The sequence below is a fragment of the Perca flavescens genome, chromosome 10 (genome assembly GCF_004354835.1).
Source record: "Perca flavescens isolate YP-PL-M2 chromosome 10, PFLA_1.0, whole genome shotgun sequence".
In the NCBI taxonomy this organism is placed as follows: domain Eukaryota; kingdom Metazoa; phylum Chordata; class Actinopteri; order Perciformes; family Percidae; genus Perca; species Perca flavescens.
Genome location: NC_041340.1, coordinates 22,635,034 through 22,657,637, shown reverse-complemented (window position 1 = coordinate 22,657,637; position 22,604 = coordinate 22,635,034). Strand labels below are relative to the sequence as shown.

The 22,604-nt window shown below is 43.1% G+C and overlaps 1 protein-coding gene across 3 annotated transcripts in view; it reads left to right on the top strand.

Annotated features, from left to right (window-relative positions):
* Positions 1 to 22,604, top strand: part of nlgn3a (neuroligin 3a) — a 129,415-nt gene that overhangs the window by 69,587 nt on the left and 37,224 nt on the right. For all 3 annotated transcript variants that reach the window (XM_028589082.1, XM_028589084.1, XM_028589083.1), the window contains one exon: positions 19,526 to 19,711. In XM_028589082.1, the coding sequence (XP_028444883.1) occupies positions 19,526 to 19,711 (186 nt within the window). The remainder of the gene's footprint in view (positions 1 to 19,525; positions 19,712 to 22,604) is intronic.

Below are 22,604 nucleotides of genomic sequence, written 5' to 3'. Positions count from 1 at the left end.
GCAAGCACTTGTGCGTTGCAGCCACATAAAACATGACACACAGACAGATATGGAGGTGGCATTTGGAGTTGCCTGCTCAAGAGATCGTACTCAGTCAGGCTCTCCTTTGGGTCCTGGTGGGCCATTCGCTGTGGTCTGATGGTAAAGAGGTCATAGTTTTGTGAAGGAAGCCCCAGAGGCCAGCTAGAACAATTAGAAATATGTGTTTCTGGGTCACTGGAGCACAGTTACAAGTCTGGTAATGCTCTTCTATTTCCCGACAGTAGAGGCAGAGGAAGTGGCTTTGCTCTGGCTTTTGTCATATTTGTGATGTGATATATCTGTGCTGGAAACACAAGGCATGCTGCTGCTTTGTTTGAACTGGTTTACGTTTGCAGCAATCCCATAGATTCTCAGGCTTTTACTTGATACTGTATATTCTAATCTTGCTCTCCCCAACTCAGCAGTCCTTAAATCTGTGCTGCAAACACAGCAGTGACAATACAAATGCATGAGCTACAACAAAGAGAAGCCTAATGTAAACATGCCACCATTTCACATGCATAGTACAGCATGTACCAATATGAGTAATATTTCCACAATAATAGACCTCAGTATTCCATAAATATTTGATGAAATCAAAAATACAGAGTGTGCAGACTATACTACACAAAAACACATGTGTAATTTAATTCATTGTTGCTGTAACGCTGCTGTGAGTCTAATGCTTTCATTGGAAGCAAATTGCCATGGGCTATATACCTCGCTCTCTCTGAGGCAGCATATCTGGTGCTTAATATAGCAGTAAACAAGTTAACAATGCTTGACAGGGATTAAAATGGATATGGATTCCTGAGTGGCAGAAATCCAATGACACAGATCATATTAGTTCAACTGTGTCAGACCATGTAAGCTGAATTCAGATTTTAAGTTGCTTGTCACTGTTGTCTCTTACTAATACTCATACTTTCTTGAAACGTCAAGATCAAGAGAACTCCATTTAAGAGGTTTTTGCCCGACGACAAGGCTGGACTGGCCATCTGGCATACCTGGCATTTTCCCGGTGGGCCGACGCACTTTTGGGCCAAATCGGCAATATAATTTTTTTTTTTTTGTTGGTTAATTATCTTTATTGGCACTGGCCTGACCCAATCAAATCCAGGAACCCCCTTCCCCACTCTCGGCCCTGAGACACAAGCTATAATAGTTATGCTAATGCTGGAAGTTTAGCATCCACGTTAAAATGGACAAACTGCCACCAAAGCGCGAGGGAGGTGCAGGGAAATTACGGGAGAAAAAGATTAAGAATCTACAGACTGATGCCTCAAAATGTGCCAAAATTTCTGACATGTTTCGGGCTGTTGTAGCTGCTTCAACATCATCAGCATTACCTGAAGCAGACGAAGAAGGAGAGGTGGCTGGCTATACAGAGAAGCAGAAACAACATCGCTCAGGAAGGGAGGGAGGCTGTGTGTGTGTGTGTGTGTGTGTGTGTGTGTGTGTGTGTGTGTGTGTGTGTGTGTGTGTGTGTGTGTGTGTGTGTGTGTGTGTGTGTGTGTGCCTCACGTCATAACGACAACAAGGACTTTGGCTGTAACATTAAAGTTAGTGGCTGTCAGGTAACCTAACTGTTTAAGCTTACATTGAAAATGCTAGCGGTTAGCCTGTTGGGTAGCTGAAAAGTCTGTATGATCTATAAAATCAGTGTTGATACAAGCATCAGTGTTCCTTGAATGGCTTAATTAGATTCTCTTGTATTGGTGCTCTTTTCCAGGGCATATAATACTCTCAGCTTTATTGTAGCTTTTGGGAAGGGTTTTGATTATGGTTATTGTATTTAGCAGACACTTTTGTCCAAAAGCGACAACAAATGAATCTTACAATATTTAAAATTAACAGTAAACTGTTTTTAAAAGTTGCTAAGCCAATATTAAGCAAAATATTAATAATAACAATAATGGCAATACAATATCAAATATCAATAATAATAAATAAAAAAATACCATAAATATACAAATCATAACTCTAAGAATGAATTAATTATTTAAGTGTAAGATCAACAGATAAGTCTTGAGTCCCCTCTTGAAGGATCCAAAACTATCACATGAACGCAGAACACTAGGCAGCTCATATCATAGAATGCACACATATTTTAAGAGTGTCTGCAAGGAATGTGTCTGACCAATCACGGTGGGTGTGGGCCAGGGCCAATTTTTTGTCCCAGTCCAGCCCTGCCCGACGACAATATATGGAGCATGTTTCACCTTTGTATTTTTCTTCGTGAAATATGAAAGGGCATAGGCGGGATGAGTCACGCTGTGCCTGTGATCCGTGGATCCTGTTGTTATTTATGAGTGAAAATATGGAACGATATGAATTATCATAAGTGGTATAAGGGCTGCATCAAAACAGATTATCTCCTGACTCAATAATTTTGCAGGGTTGTATCACACCAGTCTAACTTGATCATCTGCCCCCATCATTTAAGACATGAATTGTCTCCCCAGCTAGAGCCAGCTATGATTTGGTATCCCGGTTCTGGCATCTAAATGCGTGGCCTTCCTTAGGGATCATTTTTCATGCAGGATTATAAAATGCTGACTGCATGCTTTAACTTGCTGCATTTGCATTTTAATGTAAACCCCCATTTACATGTACTAACAATACCACGGTGGTCAAAATGATAATGGTAATACCAGCAATTGGGTGAGAATAAATAGTTTGGAGGTGGAAAAAAGGCTTTAACAGCAAAAGCCCCATCTTTATGAGATAGAAAGGTAACACATTTTTCTGTGCAAACAAGTCAGGGTCCAGTGTCATTTGCTGGTTGCACCACTGCTCTAATGCCCATTTCCCCCCATGTTGTAAAGGGCTAAATTAGCCTCCTCTGGAGCCAATTTAGCTGAATTAAGGAGCTTAGAAAGGTCATACTTACATTTCAGCTGAACTTAATAGACATTGCAATAAGAGTGTTTTTCTGTGTTTGCCTACACCAGCAGCAGACACTTACAAAGTTAATAGGACCAAATATTCATTATTCCTGATCCATCATCATCCAGAAGCTTTACAGGTGGCCGGTGCCAAAGTCTCAGGTATTCAATATCATTGTGGCTTTTCCCCAAATTAGGCCTCCGATCCACTGTATGTTTGGCCACTGAGCCACCTCGTTAAAGTAAATAATGAATGAATTGCACGGGTAATTATGAAAACTCTCACACTGCTCACAAGCGGGACTAATGCTTCTGCTGGTTTAATTAGAGCAGGAACCTGCCACTCAAGGCTGTTCCCCATGCCAATCCTGAGGACAGAAAGGTGGATTCTCAGGCTGGGGGAGATAAGACTCAACTCAGGAGCTCGGTATGGAACAAACCTTCCACCATTGCACAAGCTACTACAGGTAGCAGGGCTGCAGGATTTTCCGCCACAGGTAGGGATGTTACTGACAGTGAGCCACAACTCACAGACAGGAGGAGCAGTTAACCACCTGTCTCCCAACATGGGAGCTATTGCAGAGTAGTTAACCTATCAAAGACAAGAGGAAAGTATTGTCATCAGCATATGTCTTGATAGTACCACAGAGAGCATTAGCAGACATTATAGCGTATTATCCATAGCAGAGCCAGTTAGTGGACACTGAAGTGAAGGAATAGATGTGGGGTGGCAGAACGGGGGATGATTTGATCAAGACAATTGGCTTTATTTCTGCTCTGCACCTGCAAGCTGTTTGCTGCTGATGCTATCATAGAGCCAGAGGGGCTACTGGTGCATTGACTGAAACAAGATGTCCTGCTAATAAGATTCACAGTCCTTCCTTCCATTGGAACATGTCTGTTTCCTTCCCATTATTGGCATTGTTGTTGGGTCGGTAATCCTCCCTCGCAACCTCTAGGCAAACTGACTCTGAAGGATACAGAGTTAAAGTGTGTCAGCTCGGAGATGGCAAGCGGGGGCCGTGAGGCAGGCAGCGATGCTCGTTCAGGCCGCGGCCACACTGAGGAGGGGTGACATTGGCCTTGACTACCCAGAAACACCACAAAGCAATCTGTATAATGAGTGGTTTCCCCTCTGACTGAGATGGCTTGTCATTCCGTTCGTACGTCGTAGCTCGATACATCCTTCCCAGCTCGAGTCAGCCCTCTGACGCCTGAGGGGAGAGGAGAAGACAGTGGGGATGACATAAACACAGAACGAGATGAAGTGTTCACCAGGGGGAAATGGAACAAACTCTGTATTTAAATGAAATAAATTATCACATTGATTCAGTTGCTTTGATAATACTATTGCAATTACAGGGTAAGCATGTTAACTAAAATATGAGAATTTAGTGTTTGAATTAAGTTTTAATACAATTCCCTCAGCACATTTGGCAGAAATTTGCTACACTTATTTATGTCCTTGGTGTATAACAAATGTCTGAGCTCATGTTGTTGTTTACACTATGTCTGTTTTGAGAAGTGTGAAGCATGTGCCCTAGATAAGCCCATAGGCTTATGCAGCATGCAGCCTCTGTTCAAACACATGAACCCATAAACGTCTGCTATGAAATAAAGCAAAAGAAACTCAATTAAGGGAAGAGATCTGGTGGGGATAGCATCAAATTAGGTGACTGACAAGCCCGGTAATCTGGAGCATATAGCATTTTTCATCTATAACACTCAGAGGTGTCCTTGGAAAATGGGGTATGTTGTGATGCTCAGCTATAGAGAGGGAGGAGAGCATAGCTGCCGGGGCAGGGGTCACGTACGAGTATGGTGACAATTTCTTCCGACAATGTCCTGTCTTATTTTTGCTTCGTCAGCACACTCCTTAAAGCAAGGATGTCGTATTTAATCAAATTACCTGCAAGAGCTGCTCCTTCCTTTATTAATTTATTGAGGCGGGGTGAGGGAGCACGGATGAGCTCCTATGGGATGAGTGTGTTTGTGCTCTCTGAAACGTGAACCAGAGAGGGCTGATCTAACAGGAGCTGACAGTGGCAACCGCCCTAGTGCTCAGCTGTGAGAGGACCAGTCGGCTATCTCGCTCGAGCCTCGTTAGGGAAACAGTGAGAAGAGTCATCTGAGACTCAGAGACAGGAGCTGGGGCTAGTACTGCTGCCGTTCAGAGAAAAGGGGATCAGGTTTGACTGTGGATGTGGAAGAGTTTGGGGCTCAGCTGTTATATTAAGCGATGGTGAGCAAAGCGGGCTCTTATCCAATCACATCTCCCTGCAACGCTGCTGAATTAGTGCTGCCAATGAACCATAGAATGATTTATTTGTGGTATAATTATATAGCTCAAAGGTGGAAACCTCTCACCTAATTGTCCATCAAAGCTGATTTTGTCAATGAAGATAAAACGCAAGCAGTTGACAAAATGTGGCCGTGATGGCACATGCAGCAAAATTAACAAGACTGGTCTGCTGTTCTGTCTCCACACCACCTCTTTCACTGCACTCTGTGCTTTGGCCTTCGGGCACTCAGGTGTACAGTGCATCTGACCAGCCTATAGGGCACGTGGAACAAAGCCACGGTGACATTTTATCTGACGGTAGCTCCTGTGGGGCCTGAGCCATGCTGCCGAACTGTCAGGCAGATTTTCAGCGCGATGAGGGGGAAGAAAGCCAAACAAACAGAGCCCTGGCACAATCTCCCATCGCCAAGCAGTGCAGACGAGCACAGGGAGACGTCCCTGGGGATCGCAGGAGCTTGAGATGAAACAGAAAGCAAGACCTAACCTTTTTGTTGTTGCTGGAACCTAGTTCTACTGCTAGATTAAAGGGAAGAACGGCAAAGTGAAATGAAAAAAGGAATGACTTTGGATGTTCGAATGTGGAGACCCTTACTGGAAACATGACTTCAGTACCAATTGAAAGGGAAGAAAATAAAGCAAATATTGTCATCTTTTGTAGGACATGGGTACAAGTGTCTTTTGTATGTGCATGCCCCTTGTGAAACATGACAGGCACGCTCCCTCTATTGTAGAAGTGTTATGGTAATCATACACACTATTTCAAAAGCTTTTCATACATTTTTCGTTTCCCACTGTTCTCGGGGTGAGGGAACAGGCATAGCTCATCAACAAAGGAATATGTGAAGCCAAGCAAGTGAAGCACCCTCTCAAGGTAGAACGTAATGAATGCTGCACATGTAGTGTGAGTGGTTTCAGTTTCTGTATGACAGGAAGACATCCAACTGCCAATATAGACATATCAAATATGTCCAGCATTGGTAACATACCACATAACCACAGATTCATATTCCCAAATCACCCACTTTGATTGCTTTTTAAAGGTAAGTGGCACTCCAGTTATATATCTTCTTTTAATCAAAGTTCACAGAAGGGCTGCTTAATTTTAATAACTTTTTTTTTATTTGGGGGATAGGCCTGCCCTACCAGTTGAGCTACCCAGATGCCCAGAAGGGCTGTTTAAATGACACACTCCAGTCTGATAGAACATCTGCAACTACGGAGCTACTAAACATGCTTATTTGTCTTTCTCCAGCTTCAGATTTTGAGGAAGCTTTAATGTGATAAATGCAGATATGTAGCTGTCTAAAATTATATCTGTGGCACGATGAAGTTCCTCCCCCATTTTTCACCTCTCTCTGTAGGGTTAGTATTAACCTCCTGACGCTTTCATGGGCAGATTAAGAGATACCCACCACTGATGTTAAGCTGGAAATGGAGCTGGAGCCCCTGGAGTCTCTGATCAAATCCCCAACTTAGCGCTCCACTGTGCACTGCGTAGCCCAGTTCAGCCTCACATGGCCCAGTCTGCCCTAGCTAATACCAAAGTGATCCTCTTGCACCATCCTCCTAGTGTGAAGAAGAAAGTGGATCCCAGTAAATGAGAGGCAGAGTTCAGATGGAGAAGTAAGGGGGAGAAAGCAGAAGACGAGAGAATGTGTGGGAGAAGTAAGATGGTGATTGAGAGGTAGTTTAACATAGAGAGCTCGGAGGAAAGTCCACAGTATAGTGAAGTCCTCCGATGTCAAAGTTCACTCAAGATGGGAAGGAGTTTGAAAAGAGGCTCACTGCCTCCGGTTAGTGGCGTCAGACCTTTGAAAACAGGGCTTAACACTTCTTATATAGGTGACAGGCACTTCAAAATCAGCCCTGGCTCTATTTGTTAGTAGTGTCAGGCTTTTAAGAACAAGGCTATAAACAGCTAGTGCGGAGGTGAGACCTTCTATTCCTGAACTCAGTTTGTCAGCACTGCTGCTCACTGTGATGGCTGGTACAGATCTTATACCTCTTTCCACATCAAAGTAAATGCATACCATAACCATTGGCCCACGCGACTGCTCTCATTGCTATCGTTCTGGCACTTCATCAAATTGAAATAAATTGGGAAAACACAAGGGCAGTGCCAAATCTTTGGTTCGTAAACACACCCAGACCCTCTGCCAGTTTCCACTGGCTAGTGTGCTGGCCGTAGACCTAGTCAGTGCGCTTGGCTGAAAATATGAATGGTAATGAGTGACTGGCTGCTGGGATTGAAAGCAAAAGTGGTGTCATAATTGAGTTAGATTAATTAAACAGTATTCTTACTGATCAGTGCATCTTGTTAGAGGGCTGTGCTATGGGTTGGGGCACCGGAGGGAGTGTGTTTGTGGCCAAAGTGTATGTGTTTGTGCGTGTGTAACCTGCAGATTGTGGGTTAGGTGGGTTGTTGTGTGAGGAACTAATTGAAATGAGAGGCGATGTGCGAGTCTCAGCCAACATGGCCGGTCCATTTGTCAGGGTGACATCACTGCACTCACACCCCATCCATCTCCGCCCGGCGCCACAGAACCATGCTCCTCCTGGTGATTAATATCCATACCTCCCTCACCACACTGCATACACTCACCCCCTCCGAGCACTCGCACACTGCTGCTGTTGCTCCACACATGCACACCCACAAACAAATACCCACACACACTCTGTTGGAAGCCCTCCTCTTCACTTATGCACACAGTAGCTGCGTACTCACCCACACTCAGTGCCATGGCACTCCCATTTACTCTCTCATACACACATGGCTGGAGCCCAGTGCACAGCCAGTCACTCACATAAACTTCCTAATTGTTCCAAACACAAACTATCCTTGCTCTTTGGTGGCATAGACATTTTATTGATTCTGGTTCTACTTACTTAGTCCAGTTTTTATTGAATCATGGTTAACATTCTTATATTAGTATAATTAATATATATATATATATATATATATATATATATATATATACACATATATATACACATATATATATATATATATATATATATAATCATAAAATATTAAATGAAGTTAACTGTTCACACGATACAGTAGTGTGAGCTATTTAAATTAGCTGGATACATGGTTAAACGTAATTTGCTGTTGCCGCTGTATCACTGTGTGTATTTTGTCCATAACAAATCCCCGTCAATCAGTCCCAAAATGTCCCAGTTAGATAGTAAATGCAGTAAACATATTCTTTGTAAATCTTTACAATCATCATACCCAGAAACAACCCAGCTGGCCTTCGTTGTTGCACGATCCAAATTTTCTTCAAAACTTGCCATTTTCAGTGTGTAGCTTGCTAGCTCAAAGTTTGTTGTTTCCCCAAGTGGAGAACTGCAACACACAGAGAGCCGAAGGTGAGGGATGTATGTCAGGCAATTATCCTGGAAAAGTACTTCCGTTGATCCAGACTACTGTTACCTAAGATGGACTTTCCCCATGTAATCACTTTCATGCATTGATTTAGAGCTGCAACTAACAATTATTTTCATTTAATGATGAATCTGCATATTCTTATCTTAATTAATAGCTTAGTCTAATAAAAGAAGAAAATTGTGAAAAATGCCAATCACACTTGTCAAATGTCATCATATTGCTTCTGTTCCCCGTTCAACAGACCAAAACTCTTCAGTAGAAACAATTCATAGCTGGTTTTGGTCTTTTCATGAGATTTGTTGACAATAAAAAAAAATATCACCAGACCTACTAACCTTTTACACTTGTTGAATGCTCTTTATGGTGTCGCATATTGCAAACAGTGTGCACGTACTATGACATATGCGTAAACACCGATCTTGTTAAAAGCGGAGCAGGTCCAGACTTTGCTTTTAGTATGTGGTAGGCAGAATCAAAAAGCATGTTTCCTAACAAATCCTTGCTTCTTGTAAATTTGGAGCCAGTTCCAAATCAGTACACAATTCCATTGGCAGCAGCGCCACTTTTTGTAGCCAAAAATATTTTTACCCTTCCGAAGACAAATAAAACATCACTCACACGGTACACATCACAGTGATAAACCTCAGGAAAACAGATGTTCATTTAAATTGCTGCCGTTGATTTACAACTGAAGTTGGCAGGGCTTTACAAATGAACAAATATAAGAAGACAGGATTTACAGTATCAGTAATAAAAGCTGTAGAATGGGCTGCCTGTGCATATTTGACAAGTTTTTGTGAGGAAGGGTCAACCAAAACTACAAACCCCAATTCCAATGAAGTTGGGACGATGTGTAAAACGTAAATAAAAACAGAATACAATGATTTGCAAACCCTTTTTAAGCTATATTCAATTGAATACACTACAAAGACAAGATAGTTCATGTTCAAACTGATAAATATTCACTCATTTTGAATTTGATGCCTGCAACACGTTCCAAAAAAGCTGGGACAGGGGCAACAAAAAACACGTGTTTGGAACACAGTCATGATTGGGTATAAAACAGTCCCTCCAGGATTTTGCGGCCTTTTTTTGAGATTGTTGCGGCCCAAAATGCCTGACTTTGCGGGAGCTTTTGTAAAAAGTTCTGATAAAAGTTGCAATGTCTTTTGTATTTTTGTTGCAATGAAATTGCGACAGACAGTGAAAATTGCAAAAAAAAGTTGCGAGTTGTTTGTTGTTGGTATAATTCTTTAAAAATAAAAAGGAAACTTATTTAAGGGGTGAATAAAACTACTTTGGGCTGAGTTTTCCTAGTAACCTTACCAAAAAAGCTCAGGATTCTGCAAATGTTGGTATAATATGAAAATGGCTGGTGGATTTAAGACAAAAAATTATAATTAATAGTGAATGAATCAAATTTGAACATTATGTGTCAGTGGCATGTTGATCTTTACATTGTTAGTTCATTTCCTAACCGGGGCTGGACACACATTCATACGGTTTGATAAAGTACTAATTGGACTTTAACTTGTCATTGCACTTACAATAACGAACTTAGCTGTCCTCAAGTTAGGTGATCCTGTAAGTCTCATCTCCCATTTTTCCTTCATCCACCGTGTGTGTGTGTTTGTGTGTGTGTGTGTGTGTGTGTGTGTGTGTGTGTGCGCACGTCAGTCACGGGGGGGGAAACTTCAGCGACTTTAGAGTGAAAAAACGTTATAGCGTACATTGATGTTAAAATGTATACAGGTTGGCAGGACGGTCTGAACTGTTTTGCACGGCCTTTCACTGTACGTTTTGTTGGTAAATGTGAGACGTTCGAGTCACACACGTCTCGTCTTCATATCAGAAACAAGGAAATGAATTTTGTGACGTACTTGTGTTACATCAACCCGTTCTCACTCCCGCTTGGTCAGTGGCTGTCAGTGTCACATACTGATGCAAAGTCTGACACGTGGGACTGCTGTGATTGGTTGAAATTGCGGGAAACGCCGGTTATTGGTCAAATTCGCGATAAAGTCACGGCCGGGTTGGCTCAGTAGTAGAGCAGGCACACATATACTGAGAAAAATAAAATAAAAAATTGCAGTAAAGTCGCGGTGATTGGTTGAATTTGCATGCATTTTTTTGATCCCGAGCATCCCCAAAAGGCTCGTTCACAAGCAAGGATGGGGCAAGGTTCACCACTTTGTGAACAACTGCGTGAGCAAATAGTCCAACAGTTTAAAAACAACATTTCTCAATGTACAATTGCAAGGAATTTAGGGATTTCATCATCTACAGTCCATAATATCATCAAAAGATCCAGAGAATCTGGAGAAATCTCTGCATGTAAGCGGCAAAGCCGAAAACCAACATTGAATGCCCGTGACCTTCGATCCCTCAGAAGTCACTGCATTCAAAACCGACATCATTATGTAAAGGATGTTACCACGTGGGCTCAGGAACACTTTGGAAAACCATTGTCAGTTAACACAGTTTGTCGCTACATCTACAAGTGCAAGTAAAAACTCTACCATGCAAAGCGAAAGCCATATATCAACAACACCCAGAAACACCACCGGCTTCTCTGGGCCCGAGCTCATCTGAGATGGACTGATGCAAAGTGGAGAAGTGTGCTGTGGTCTGATGACTCCACATTTCGATTTGTTTTTGGAAATCATGGACGTCATGTGCTCCGGGCCAAAGAGGAAAAGGACCATCCTGATTATTATCAGCATGGAGTGTGTGTTAGTGCTATGGTTGGGTACCGAGACCCGGTAATAATATTTCGGTGCCTCATTCCGGTGCCACTGATATGCCTGTGCTGCTCTCTGATGCTCCGAAAATGGATGTTAGAGGCAACAGTTCTACATCGCTGTACGTGACGCTAGTTAACACTACACTTGACAGCAGCTAACGTTAGCCTACCGTTAGCTAGCAGCTGTATTAAACACGGTTAAAATGCTGACAGCTAAACAGTATAAAGTGTGACTGTATTTCCCTGTAGAGGATTCCAACATCGGGACGTTAACAATCTGCAGCTGCCGTTGTCGGAAAAACAACATACTTGAAACTAGTAGCCTTGCGGTGCATTCAAAGTTATTGTTAAATGCCCTTTTCCCATCTGGTGGTTGTTTTTGTCGTTCAACAGCAATTTACTTTACTTTATTACTATATTATTAAATCATTTCATTTTGACCATATGGCCTTAGCAATAAACAAGCCTTTCTTTAATGTCGCTGACTGTTGTTTAGTAACCTTCTTTTTTTTTTTCCTTTCTCTTTAAAGTATCGGTTCAGGCACCGTTTAGGCACCGGCACCGTTTTAAAAGTACCGCTTTAGCACCGGTATCAGAAAAAACCCAAACGATACCCAACCCTAGTTAGTGCCCACAGAATGGGTAACTTTCACATCTGTGAAGGCACCATTAATGCTGAAAGGTACATACAGGTTTTGGAGCAACATATGCTGCCATCCAAGCAACATCTTTTTCAGGGACGTCCCTGCTTATTTCAGCAAGACAAAGCCAAGCCACATTCTGCACATGTTACAATAGCGTGGCTTCATAGTAAAAGAGTGTGGGTTCTAGACTGGCCTGCCTGCAGTCCAAACCTGCCTCACATTGAAAATGTGTGGCACATTATGAAGCGCAAAATACGACAACAAAGACCCTAGACTGTTGAGCAACTGAAGTAGTACCAAGCAAGAATGGGAAAGAATTCCACCTACAAAGCTTCAACAATTAGTGTCCTCAGTTCCCAAACGCTTATTGAGTGTTGTTAAAAGAAAAGGTGATGTAACACAGTGGTAAACATGAGCTGTCCCAGCTTTTTTGGAACGTGTTGCAGGCATCAAATTGAAAATGAGTGAATATTTGCTAAACAAACAATAAGGTTTATCAGTTTGAACACTGAATATCTTGTCTTTGTAGTGTATTCAATTGAATATAGGTTGAAAAGGATTTGCAAATCATTGTATTCTGTTTTTATTTACGTTTTACATAACGTCCCAACTTTATTGGAATTGGGGTTCGTAAACTCATTATGGGCAGCTATCAGAGCTATTCCAAACTGAGGAGTTGGAGTAGATTATGACCTTTCTGTCCAACTCTGCTCCACTGATGTGCTTTGATAAGCCAGTCTCTGATGTCCTTCAAGGCGCTTCACTGCACAACTGCCCCATCCTGCTGGGTGGTGTTAAACTTTCTCACCATGCCCTCAAATTACATCACCTAGGCTTGCTGTCATGTTTCACATCATGCCTTTGAACTTGTTCTGCCATAGGCCAAGAAGTGAGGCAGAGCACCTTGCATAAAGTGTCCTTTTTGTTGAACAAAAGATGGAGAGTATACTGTGAGAATGTATATATTTTTTTAAATATCAGACTTAAGTAAAGGGATATTGTTGTTTATGGAATATCTCCCCGATGCATGTTCCTCCATGTGGAACCAAAGCGCTGTTAACCTCACAGTTGTAACTCTCCAACACCGGCGTCTTTCTCTCCTTCTGCGGGAGCATGCAGGCCCGCCTCCGCACCAGCTGTGAGATGCAAAGCTTCTGTTAATGTAAAAGCATTTCGCTGTCTTTGAGAATACACTGTCTGTGCTATTCACTGAAAGGAAAGATTGAGAGATACAGAGAAGAGAGAAGGTGATAAATAGCGGAAAAAAAGATGGAGGCAGAGACGGAGAACAGAGAGACGCTGAAAGCGGAGGAAGACAGGAAACATGACAGGGAGCTGGAGCAAAGGAAGAAATGACAAAGGGAGGCTGGGAGAGAAGCAAAGGGGAGATAAAAAAAAAAAAAAAAAAATCGGACAGCCGCCATAGCCAATGTGTGTTTGATTGAGTGGCATTCAGATGCCAGGGGTCATACACATGCAAACTGCTCATTTGTAGCTGCTGCCAGGGCTGCTGTTCACCAGAGCCCTTGAATAGTGTCGCCTGACCACCGGGACACATCACACAATCAGATTAAGCAGCCCCGAAGTCACATGCAGGACAACCAACAGCTGCCATGTGCAGCACCAGCACTGACTTACAGTATCTGTTTTTAATCCCTGTCTGCTATAACAGGCTCTTGTCTGTCTATAAGAGATCTGGGTTTTAGGGACTCAGATATATGTCAGATGAGCTTTGGTTTTAATGCCGCACAGATTTTCCCTCTTGACATTTTGTTGTTGTTTTTTCAGTGCTTTGTTGCACACAAACCACATTTTCCATTTGAGTGGCTCAGCCTGTAGTCAGCATCACAGTATGCATGATGCTCTATCTGCAGCATCATGCATCAGACTCCCCGACCACCTTTTCAGAGCACAGTTTAGTTTCAGCGTTGGTTCATGCTTCACACGCCGCATCTCTCTGTGTCATTGTGTGCAACTGAGACGAACATTCAAGCAGAACCATTTGGGTTTCTGATAGTCATCGGTCTGTTCACATTTTCAGAAAAGACCTGCAGTTTAGCGAGCGAGTTATCATTCAGTTTGAATTCACCAAGTGTCGAGGGGCGGGCCCCTAAAACATTGGCTGACTTTGTTGCCATTCAAAGCGGTCTGATATTTCCTTTAATTATTGATTCGTAGTGAGGCCAGCAGGAATCAGGGGCTCATACATAAATTCTTTTTCACAATTTTCTAGTTTGATTCACGCAGTATTCATTTATACAAAACTGGTCATTTGTAGGAGTGATAATCAAAAAGTTTTTTTTCAGTCTTTATTTTCTCTTGCACCGGAAACAAGGTTGTGGTGTTGGGTAAATGGCCTTCAGTGTCCAGGCTACCATAAAGAGGCTTTCTTGTGCTTGCCTGCCTGCCTTTCTCTCTCTCTCTCTCTCTCTCCCCCTCCCTCTCTTGCTCTCTTTCTCTCTCTCTCTGTGTTTCTCTATCTCTCTCGCTCTCCTGCTCTCAGATCAGACTGCGCTCCAGCCATGCAATTGGGCAGCGAGCTGTAAACAGGAGCTGTACACTGATCCAAGTGGCAATCACCTTCATTCAGGCCCACGCCCCCTTCCTGCTCCTTTCCCTTCACCCAGCCTTTTTTTTAATGAGTCTCGTCGGCGTGCTGAAATCTTGACCCAAAAAAAAAAAAAAAAAGAGGATAAAAAATCTTGTGGGAATGTCTCCCTGTGTGGATGATGGAACGCTGGGTATGTCCCTTGCTCATCATGAGCTCGACACACACAGGCCCTTTATGTGGCTGTGTGGAGTGTGGCCCCCTCTTCCCTCCTCTGCTTCTCATCCACACCCCAGAGGCTCCCATTCAGCCCAGGCCTGGCTGGGGGGAAGTTGAAACTCTTTTGTAGTGGGGGATTCTTAGAGGAGGCTGTCAAGGCCGCGACTGTGTGGGCCTTTATTTCCCCAGAGAAGAGAAGGGGGAAGAAACGATAGAGGGAGAGGGCAAGAAGAGGGAGGGAGGGAGTACCAAAGGAGAGTTTGGACACAGATGGCCTTGTTAACGGGCACCCTCAAAGAGGGAGAGGATGAGAGGGAGAAAGAAACGGGGAAACGGCAAAGTAAAAGCGAAAATGGATCTAGCAGTAAGCCAAAAAACTTTCCCTCAGTTACGTCACCACTGTTATTCCCATCCTTCTCCTCCTCTCTTTTCCTCTCCTCCTCCCTATCCGTTCCCTCCATCTGTCCCTATGTTAGCTCACTCTTCAGCTCAATAACAAGCTTTTGCCCTCCTCCTTACCCTTCCTCATCCCCTTCTCACCCTCCGCCATTACTTTACACACATTCCATTATCTAGGAGACCAGGCTAAGAGAGATGTCTGGGGTCAGAGCGATCATTATCATCACCTCTTTCTGCTACACTCTGAGTTATAGCCCGCCGTATAGGAAACAGACATTTAAATCATAATCAATAGAGCAATATCAATGCTGAGAGGCATAGCTAAATGAAATCACTGCTGTGGCTCAGGAGGAAACAGAGACGCTCAGTGTAGACTGAGAAAGGCGCGCGTGCTTATTGATAAAATACCATCAAGCCGCAGAACACATTATGTGGCATCACGCTCAACGCTGGCCTTTTTGGGAAAATAAACGTTCTTTCTTTGATATTCAGGCGATGCAATGATTGCGGCTGGTCTGTGAAAATGCGTGGAATTGGAAAGGTGTTGGATTTGTAGTGATCTCCTGGTCTCTGCTGCTCATGTATTGCTTCCGGCACGTTGACTGAAGCTCAAACACTGCAGAGAAGAGACGCTGTCATGCTGTATACACTAACTGAGCCTCTGGTCATGTTAAAGTGACAAGGATGTCTTAGTTTCTCGTAGGGGGAGCCGCATACATACACAAAGGTTTGTCCAACAAGGAACGATGCAAGGCGACAGGTGCGAGTCCGAACTGACCTGGCTGCGACCGGACCACAGCCACTGCTGCCACTCCGCCTGAGATCAGGACTGAATCTCGGGACTCTGTGCTGCCACACGGAGAAAATACCAGGTCTTCATACAGCAGAAGTGCAACACATCACTATCAAGGAAGAGCAGCTTTGAGTCAGGCCAAATTACAGTTCTAACATGCAGAGAAAGAGCACAGAATCTATGTTATTAACATATACAGTTTGTTTGTGGTGAATAAGGAACTATCATGCAAATTTCATGTCTAATCCAGCTGACGTATGGACAGGTTAGATTCCATTTTTGAGTATCTTTCTTTCAAGCGTTGAGACAGTTTGAGTTATTTGTTGGCATGACCTTTTGCAACTTATATAACCAGTTCTCTCTCTTAACAGATCTTATTAAATATATTTTGGATTTGGCATACATGATTCAAGGTTTGACTTAAATGAAGATCCGTTATAGGATTTCTTTTCTCCAGTGTAGTTTAACTTCAGGGCATTTCTACGTTTCTTCATGTGCCTATTTCCTTTGTCTAAACGAAACGCTTTACACTGAACCAATTGGAGCTTGATATACAAAACAATCTCTTTTTCTTTTCTTTTTGTTTAAGGGGAAAAGGCGCTCAGCAAACCATATACGACATTGGTGTTCAGCCTGAAGGTGAAAGCTTGGGCTTCGCCTCAGTTACTGCGACTGAATTGAAAACAAACATCCCACATTTAATCTACAGTTTGTTCCAGAACTCACAACGGGCAACATTAATACTGTAATGTCACAGACAAAATTAAATTAGCACAAATTGATTTGTATGCACTTTACTTTCAAAGTATCAGATCAACTAAAAGCATTTAATGATTGTTGAATGTTTGTTGAATTAACTTCACAGTGTACTGTAATTGTGTGTACTGCCAAAGTTAATTGGTCAGATCATTTAAAAGAGAATTTGCATATCGATTTGAACACAAGCAGCTAACAAAGATGGATATAATGTGATTACGGGTTTTATAATTAAATGCTTATTGTAAAGCGGCACCTAGTGTGTAATAAAAATCTCAATTGATTGTCAGGTTGAGTAGCGCTGTCAAGCACATAACCAGCCTGACCAAGTAGTTCAGAAGCACTGAGCTGCAGCCCAGAATCCCAAGGTCTTGTGTAGGAGGGAGCTGTGAACAGATAGTGCACTGCACATCACGGTTCATGTGCAGCCAAAGCCCACGCACGGCTGATGAGACGGGGATCATCTGCTGCTGTAGATCTGGAAATCTATAACCCAATCCCCGGTGAGTAAGGAGACTTGGAAATGTAGATAACTCAAACCAGAGACAAAGGGAAAGTATATGTGTCGTTATTTAAACAGTCCGTTCCTCTACCTTATTCTAGTAAAGTAGAGTGAAAGCCTGAGGTCATGCGTAGGTGATGGATGTAAAGAAATAGCCAGAAAACTAAAAAGACCAAAACACCTCCAGAGCACAAGCATAACGTCAAATGTAAAAAATAGAAATAACCATGCATAAAAACAATTACTTTGCTATCTTAATTGCTTTCCAAAGAAAATACTTTCTGTCACCTTTCCAATTAAAACATAACCAGCAGCTATAGTAGATGTATTTTTAAATGGTGCCTGCAGCATGTCTTGTTGTCTAAGATATTGGATTCAACCTCTACATTTTAATGACCAGTTTCATTTATAGATGCAGAGGAATCACCACAGCTGAACAAAAAATTACAAAAATATACTTTATTCTGGCAGCTGGGGATCCAACTCTAATGATTTAAATTTTTGTCATTTATTAATGCCTCATATTACAATGCCAAATGGATCATGTTTGCTATATCTTTTCAATTAGGCTAACAGTTGCACGGAATCTCTTTTTCATGCCGGTCTCCTGACATTTCCTAACCCATCTGACATACACTTGGTGAAGTGTGAACCATTTCGCAAATGAGGGTTATTCTGGGAGAGTCACGTCTCCTCTCTCTCTCCATGGCACCCGGGAGAGGGTTGTAAAAGCTGTTGTCCTTAAGTTATGACGGAACACAAGGAGGAGCCGCAAGAGGAAAAGAAAAGAACAAGCTCTTCAATTGAGTCCTCCTTTCTCCCCTTCTCTCTCTCTCTCTCTCTTTCTCTCTCTCTCTCTCTCTCTTTCTCTCTCTCTCTGTCTGTGTGCGTTTCTGTTCCTCTGCCTGTCTCTTTCACTCTCTCTCTCTGCATGTGCCCTGCTGCTCTGTCATCCTCAGGGATGCGTCTGAAGGAGACCATCTGTTGATCCATTTGTCTCCTGCTTTGCTTCCTGTGCCACCGCCTCTCTCCTATCGATGATCAGGCCTGGCCTTTCCCCTGCCCACCCTCTTTGTTCCTGCCAACAGGCACTCAGGGAGAGGCGGGTGTGCTGTTGGGGGTGGGGCAAGAGGCTGTGCCCTCTGCAGCCTCTGATTCAAACAAAGAGAGAAAACAGGCATGGGCGGACATGCATCCTTTTTGAGGCCAGCTGCTTTCTAATCAGTCTTTATCTAAAGTGAGCATCGCTGTGCTGACCCGAGTCAAAAAACACACAGATTTATTTTTTTATGTTTGCATTGTTGATATCAAAACTATTCCCTTTCCCCCCTCAGGACTTAAACCCATGATAGCTTATCATTATATGGAGGCATAGACCATGAAATAGATGTTAGAAACAATGCTGTGATGCTGAAGGACCATCACTGGAGGCTTGCGAGCATTCACAACCAACACATTTATTGCTTGTGAAGTGTTGCCACTAAAGAGAAGGGGGAGTGGTCTTGGTTTCCACACACATCTCCTAACTGTCACCTTGCATGCATGTTCAGGGGTTTGATGGACACTGAGTCCACCGTGGGGACTTCAGGGATTGCTTGCCTTTGATCTTCTCCCACGACTCTCGATTACCCATCATTCAGCTGGGCTTAGGCCCTGGAGAGCAGCTGGGAGAGGGTGGTGTGTTAACATGAGCTCTGATGTACCCAAGAGAGACTCACTGTCCAACTCAAGACATCATATTGCAGATTACACAGACACGGACTGAAATGAGCACGGTAGTGCTTGTTGTGAATGTTTAGACTGAAAGTACGTGGGACTTGAGAGTGTGAGAGAGAATCGAAATATGTCAGAGGAAGGTGGTAACTCTGATAGGACATATAATGAGGCTGCAGTCCATACTGAGTGGTTTTGCAGCGTCAAAATGATTGTAAATCTTATTATCACGTATTTTTCCCTCCGTCTGTGGTGTTTTCATAGATTCCTAAGGTTTTCATCAGGACTGCTCGATATAGCCGATGATGGGTGCTTACCCGGGGAGAGATGCCATTGATTTTCCATAAGGTGCAGATGACATGTGGTCACACGCGCTCCTATTTTACCAACAGCCGTGTCATTCAATAAGTCATGATTTCCGCGGCGAGCTGATTCTCCTGACAAAATCAGGGTGGGGTTAGTCACTGCAGATAACCTTTTATGCTGCAGGTGCACATGAAAAATAGAAATCTGTGGCATATTGCATGTGCAATTTACAGACTACCTACTTTTTTATTTGGCCCTGGCTAACTTTTTAATCTCTTAATATCTGTGTATGTGTTGCAGGCTTTCTAAGTACGGGTGACCAGGCTGCTAAAGGGAACTACGGGCTCCTGGACCAGATCCAGGCTTTAAGGTGGATCAGCGAGAACATTGGCTTCTTCGGAGGAGACTCCAACCGCATCACTGTGTTCGGTTCTGGGATCGGCGCTTCCTGCGTCAGCCTGCTCACCCTCTCCCACCACTCTGAAGGTACGGTACAGCAGAAAAGAGGGGGGTGGGTGATACAGCTGTAGAGCTCATGCCTGCTGGTGTGTGGGCTGCTTGATATTAGAAAGTGGCGATGCAGCTAGAGAGTTATTGAGTAATGTATTCTACTGTACTGCACAGCATAACGAATGCTTTAAGAAGCAGGTGTTTGCATTTAAATGATTGTGATGTTCATTACCATCCGGAAATTGAAACTCCACGGCAGATTTCAGACCACGTGGGTCTTGATGTACTTTGCTAGTATCCCTCTCCATGTCAGAAATAGACATGTAGGTCTAATGTCAAGCAAGTAAAAAGGGAAATGTTGCACCAGGGAGATCTTTTTAGTGGCATACTAAATGACACACACACCTTTGTCTTTGTAAGCAATGTTGTTTATCAGTTGGCTACCTTAGTGCTACTTCATGATGATTTATTGCCCACGTTGGCCATGTCTTTAATACTGAATGCAGCATGTGTGTACTGAACCTGGACATGCGAAAAACATCCCTGATACTTATGCTCCTCTAATGCATCATTGAATTAAGATGGAGCCTTACTGCTCATATGGTAAGTTCTTGCAGGAAGTGCTTTGGCTTATGTGAATAACTGTCCCTTTTGAGCTCAGTCCATGAATTGCACCCTGCAGAGCCGCATGGACACAGCATCATCATCCTTAACCTGGGATTATGACAGTCAGTCACGTATTCGTCCATGCGTTTAAAAAAAAAGCGGGCTGTTTGTTTTGCATTTAATTGATTGTAGTGTTGTGTAACAGTACATGACAGGCCATCAGGATATTAAGGTGTTGTGTAGCAGTGTTTATGTTTTTTTGTTACATCGTTTATGTGGAGGTAATATTCCAAATGAGAAATCTTTACATTCAGCCCCGCTCACACAGCCTGCTTGTGAACTTGTTAACAAGCGAAAAACATGCTGCTTTAGACACGCATGGTTGGAAATGTAACAGGGGCATTTTACTGTACATTACATACAAGTAAATGATATGAGAAAGCAGTCTTGCATGAGATAAAGGATTGGTTTAAGAAAACTACTTTGGTCAGGAAACTATTTAGTGTGTGTGGTGCCCAACCACCCCACACACACACACACACACACACACACACACACACACACACACACATTTCTCTTTCTTGTCACTAGGCAGAGTAGGATCTCTGTTTTGGATTTTCTGATAAGTAGACCGACATGCATTTGAAAGAGGTCATTTGAGCTGCTCTTTTTTGGTCCCTATTACAGTGCCAGGGATTTGTGATGTGTTTTGCGTTCTCCAATTTGCATTAAAGTGTTACTAATTGCCTTGATTTCCTCCGATGAATGATGACTGCTTTTGGATTGAATTTTTACCATAAATGCCTTTTTTTATTCATACTCCATAATGTTACGCTCCATGTAGCATGTTATTATACTGCCAGTGAAACCATCTCCTCTGCCTCCCAAGTAAATTGGATATTACCGGGTCTGTTTTTTCCCCTGAATGGAAATGTATGCCCCACTGATGGGATAAAAAAAAAAGAGCCAGCAAAACTTGAGGGATCCTAGGAAATTGAAACAGGAAGCCTTCTATCACGCCAGGACTCTTGCTGCGAATGTTACCAATGGCAATCAGATTTCACACAGTCTCTCTCGGAGCACAGATTGTTGTAATTATATAAAGTTTAGGACTGGAGTGGGCTGCAGGATGTGACAGGAAATACAAGTGAAGAAATGTCTTTTTGCACCTGCTTTCCGCTGTACTCTACCCTCCTCCTGTCCTCATCCTCCTCTTTCTATAGTCTTAACTGTTGAGTTGAAGACTAGTAGGAGGTTCTTGTTGCCAAGACAACGCAATAAACAAGAAACAAATCAAAGTGTTTGGATCAGCATAGCTGTGAAAATTGATGTAAAAATCTATAATCAAATGAATTATACACTGTAGCAGTAGCACACCTGGTTTCAGGTGGCCTCTCGTAATGGATTTGTGTAATCATTTCCTATCCATGTTAGCAGACTCAGGAAGATAGCTTTGTATTGAGATTCCTACTTTAAATGAAGTCAGGAAACAAATATTGTAAACAATGCATCATGGTTCCTGATTCGGCTTTTTATTTCGACTTGGCTCGCAAATTAAAATTCACACTCTATGCCTAGAAATAGAGGCAGTGGTGTCGCATTGAATGTGGCGTGTTTGAACTCAGGAGTAGCATAAATGAAGTAGGATATGATAACATAGCATAGGATTCCACATGTGTCTCACACACAAACATTTCCCTATACCTGCTGCTCGGATGCAGGGTAACGAGGCCCAGGTACAAAAGAAAAAGTAAATCAGTGATGACACACTGTTCTGGAGCTCCCTGGTGTGTCGGTGTATTTAATGACAGTATTCCCACTCTTACTGCACACAGTCTGTCATCACTACCTACAGTGCATAGACTTTCCATCTAACAGAGACTCCTTTTATGCCTGTTGGTGGCATAGTGACAACTTACTTCAGATGCTCCATGCTCCTCCTGAAGCCTATTTAATAAGCTGGATCGTCCTATATCATCCTAGCCCTTCGGCCTCTCTCTTTCATTGCCTGCCCCTCTGGCCTGGCCTTGGTGGCCCCTCCGTGTGGGCGTGCCGAGGGCTCCAGTCAGAAGGTACATCCATCAACTCCCCCCCATCTAGCCTGCGTGGAGGCTGGCCTGGACGTCCTCTTGTGCGGGCTGGATTTTTTAGACCCCGGTCCCTGCCCTGCCTCCTCTATCTAATCTCTCACTGCACCCATCTGTCTCCCTGCCTTTACAGACAGTAAAAGCATGCAATGAACACATGCTTTCTCTCCATGTGCCAGTGTGTCTCTCTCCATTTCCCTCTCTCTGGGTTTCTGCTCCCTAGTCTGCAGCATGTG